At 49.2% G+C, this 3,139-nt stretch overlaps 1 protein-coding gene across 1 annotated transcript; it reads right to left on the bottom strand.

The window, feature by feature from the left end:
* Positions 1 to 490: 490 nt before the first annotated feature.
* On the bottom strand, positions 491 to 2,536 carry LOC121979393 (subtilisin-like protease 4). The gene has a single exon (XM_042531386.1). It carries the CDS (start codon positions 2,408 to 2,410, stop codon positions 491 to 493), a length of 1,920 nt encoding a protein of 639 aa, XP_042387320.1. The 5' UTR covers positions 2,411 to 2,536.
* Between the last annotated feature and the right edge of the window lie 603 nt (positions 2,537 to 3,139).

Raw genomic sequence — 3,139 nt, 5'->3', positions numbered from 1 at the left:
CAACCTTGACCTACGGTTGCACCAACAATCTCCCAAACATCTATTCTTGTCAAACATCAAGAATAGAACTCTCTTTTCGTCAAACATCAACATACAACTCAACTAGGTCAATCTTGACCTAAGGTTGCATCAACAATCTTCCCAAGTCAAACATCAAAATACAACTCGAGTCAAGTCACCTCGAGTCGGGTCAACCAGGTCAACCTTGACCTAAGGTTGCACCAACAGGTACTAGGTGAGGAGCAAAGGTCCTATCGAGAGTATCACGTTGGGTACCACCTCTCTTTGATTTTGACTGTCACCTCACCTTTCCATATTATATAGATATAGTAAATAAACACTTATAAAAATGTTAATTTATGATACTAAAAGGAAAATATTTATTTATTCAAGTCCCCAACACAATTTATTTATTCATACATTCTTCTTAATAACCAAGAATAATATATAATATTTGCAATGAAGAAGAGAAGCTTGAACTAGCATTGCATCAGTACGAGTACTCCAGGGCGGAGACGACAAATGGGCTGGTCACCACATACATACCATCATCAGAGGTCCAAGTCAACTTTCCCTCCACGAATAGATTACCGGAAGTGGGAGGTCCACCGGCGCTCCATTCCGCGCTCACGGTGAACGACTTCTTTTCGTTCAACTCTGTAAATGTCAGCGTCTTGGGGGTGATAATAGCTAACACGGAAGTCTCCGATATGGTCATCGACACTGTGTAGCTCGATCTCGCCGGCCCAACATTTGTGACCGTCCGGGTTACTTTGGCCGCCGCGCTACCTTTGGGGGCTAGTAAAATCGACGGGTAGTTGAGCTCCTCTTCTGGCATGCTCTTTGAGCAATCCACAACTCCGCGTGCTATATTTCTTGCACCTTCTTCGCCAAATTTGCCGCAGATGTAGGAGACGTAGTCATGGTTGGTGATGTCGTAAATAAGACCGGGATTGACAGCTTTGTTAGGGTTGATGTGTCCTGCGCCCTTGGTGTAATAGAGCGCCGGCTCAAGTAACTCGTCAGAGATGTCGGTGTCTGCCGTGGTCATGATCGCTGACTTGATAGCTGCTGGCGACCAATTAGGATGTGTGGCCTTTAATAGCGCAGCGACACCGCTGAGGTGAGGTGTAGCCATGGATGTGCCAGATTCGATCAAATACTCCGGAGTGTCACTGGATGGAATATATGCGGCGAAGATGTTAAGGCCAGGACCAGAGATGTCTGGCTTGAGGATTCCTGGCGTTGCCATAGATGGTCCCCGGGAGGAGAAGAATGCCATGAGGGGGGCGGGGGATACACCGAGAACCGTCCCGTTGAAGACGATTGACGCGGAGGGGTCAGAAGAAGAGTTCAAGTATGATATGAGGCGAGAGCCTTCTTGGGTGGTGAGCACTACTAAAGGAAAGCCCATCTTCCTAATTGAGATGGTGGCACCCTCTGTCTTCGAGGAAATGGAGATCAACGCCCTAGCGCCGTGGGACTGGGCGAATGCCACCACATCTACAAGAAAGCCGCGTTCGACCTCACATACCCAGATGCTACCCCTGTGGCCATCATCGGGAGGATCCATGTCGCAAGTCGGCGACTTGGTGGAGTAGTACAGGGGAAGAGAGCTTTCAGGGAAGTTGCTAGGTTGGTCGAGAGACTCTCCGGGGATTACCTTCCCATTGGGAAGCTTAACGGAGGCCCTAAAACTTCGGTCGACGCTGCTAGCCGCCACGGTGAGGATCCAAGGCGCCTCGTTGGAGAGGGTGTAGTATTTAGGTCCATCGTTGCCGCCAGCGCAGCTAACGAAGATGCCCTTCCTAGCCGCCGCGAACGAACCGATGGCGACAAGATCTTGGTCGAGAGGCTTCGAAGGGCCGCCGAGTGAGATAGAGAGGATGTCGACACCGTCCTTGACAGCTGCGTCCAACCCGGCGAGGATATCGGCTGAACTGCAGCTGCCGTCACCACCGCAGACCTGGTAGATGGCGAGGTGAGCCCGAGGGGCCATCCCGGCTGCCGTGCCTTTGGCAAAGCCGAAGTAGCTTGCGTTGCGGACGAAGTTACCAGCAGCGGTGGCAGAAGTGTGGGTCCCATGGCCACCCTCGTCGACGGGAGGACTCCCACCCCCACCGGCGATCATCGACTTGGCTCCGATGAGCTTGTTGTTGCAACCGGTCTCGAGATCGCATGAGCCCTTCCACTTTGAGGGTGGAGGCGGGATCCCCTCGTCGTCGTAGGAAGGGTGGCCGGGCGTCACGCCGGTGTCAAGAACTCCGATGATGACTCCGCTCCCGAGTTTTGAATCGTTCCACAGCCCCTTCCTCGCGACCTTGAGCCCGAGGAAATCCGGCGTGTGGGTGGTCATTACATGTAGCACTCGGTCGGGGAACGCGCGCACGAAACCATTCTTCTTCCCCATCTCTTGCAGCTCTTCCTCCGTCAGCGTAGCGGCGAACCCGCTGAAGACGTCGCTGTAGGAGTGCAGCAGTCGTCGTTCGACGCCAGACACCTTGACGTCGACCGACGGCAGGAAAGATTCATGCCACCTCTTGAGGCTCTCTTCTGTCAACGGCTCAATCGGCTCTTCCACTTGAATAATGTAACGACTCGAAGAAAAAGGAGAGGCGATGGAGGAATTAGTGAAGAAGGTGAAAAGAAGAAAGAGCAGCCATGGCATAGGATCCATGTCGTAATTCAAATTGTTATATCTTCCTTGTGATAGAAAGATCCTTTTGTTATATATACATAGAGAGCTGTACGATGCCAGGTATGGAGACAATGTATACTTAAAATATAATAGTTCCTCCGTTTTACAATCTGTTTAATACATAATATATATTTATATGATAATTCATGGAAGTTTTAAATTACGCGTGTATGTCAAATAACAATTACTTTCACATTTGGTGCATCGATTCTCGAACGCTCTTGCCGCATTTGTATTCATATGATAATCCATGGAACAACGTATATCACTGGTTGTCAAATCTATCTTTTGATAATTAGATCCTCCCTTTTGTTTGTAGTGAGAGCCCACCTTCGTAGGGAAAAACATGTCATTAAAATATTATAACTTATCCGTCGCAGAATCTACTAAATACTAAATTCGTAATATACTCGTATGATAATTCGTGAAAATATTAAATTA

This window comes from Zingiber officinale, chromosome 5A, assembly GCF_018446385.1.
Source record: "Zingiber officinale cultivar Zhangliang chromosome 5A, Zo_v1.1, whole genome shotgun sequence".
Taxonomy (NCBI): domain Eukaryota; kingdom Viridiplantae; phylum Streptophyta; class Magnoliopsida; order Zingiberales; family Zingiberaceae; genus Zingiber; species Zingiber officinale.
The sequence above is the reverse complement of the archived record's forward strand: the minus strand, read 5'-3'. Positions and strand labels throughout refer to the sequence as shown.

Coding starts and splice junctions, on each gene's coding strand:
- LOC121979393 (XM_042531386.1), bottom strand. CDS start 2,410: ATGGGGAAGAAGAATGGTTTCGTGCGCGCGTTCCCCGACCGAGTGCTA.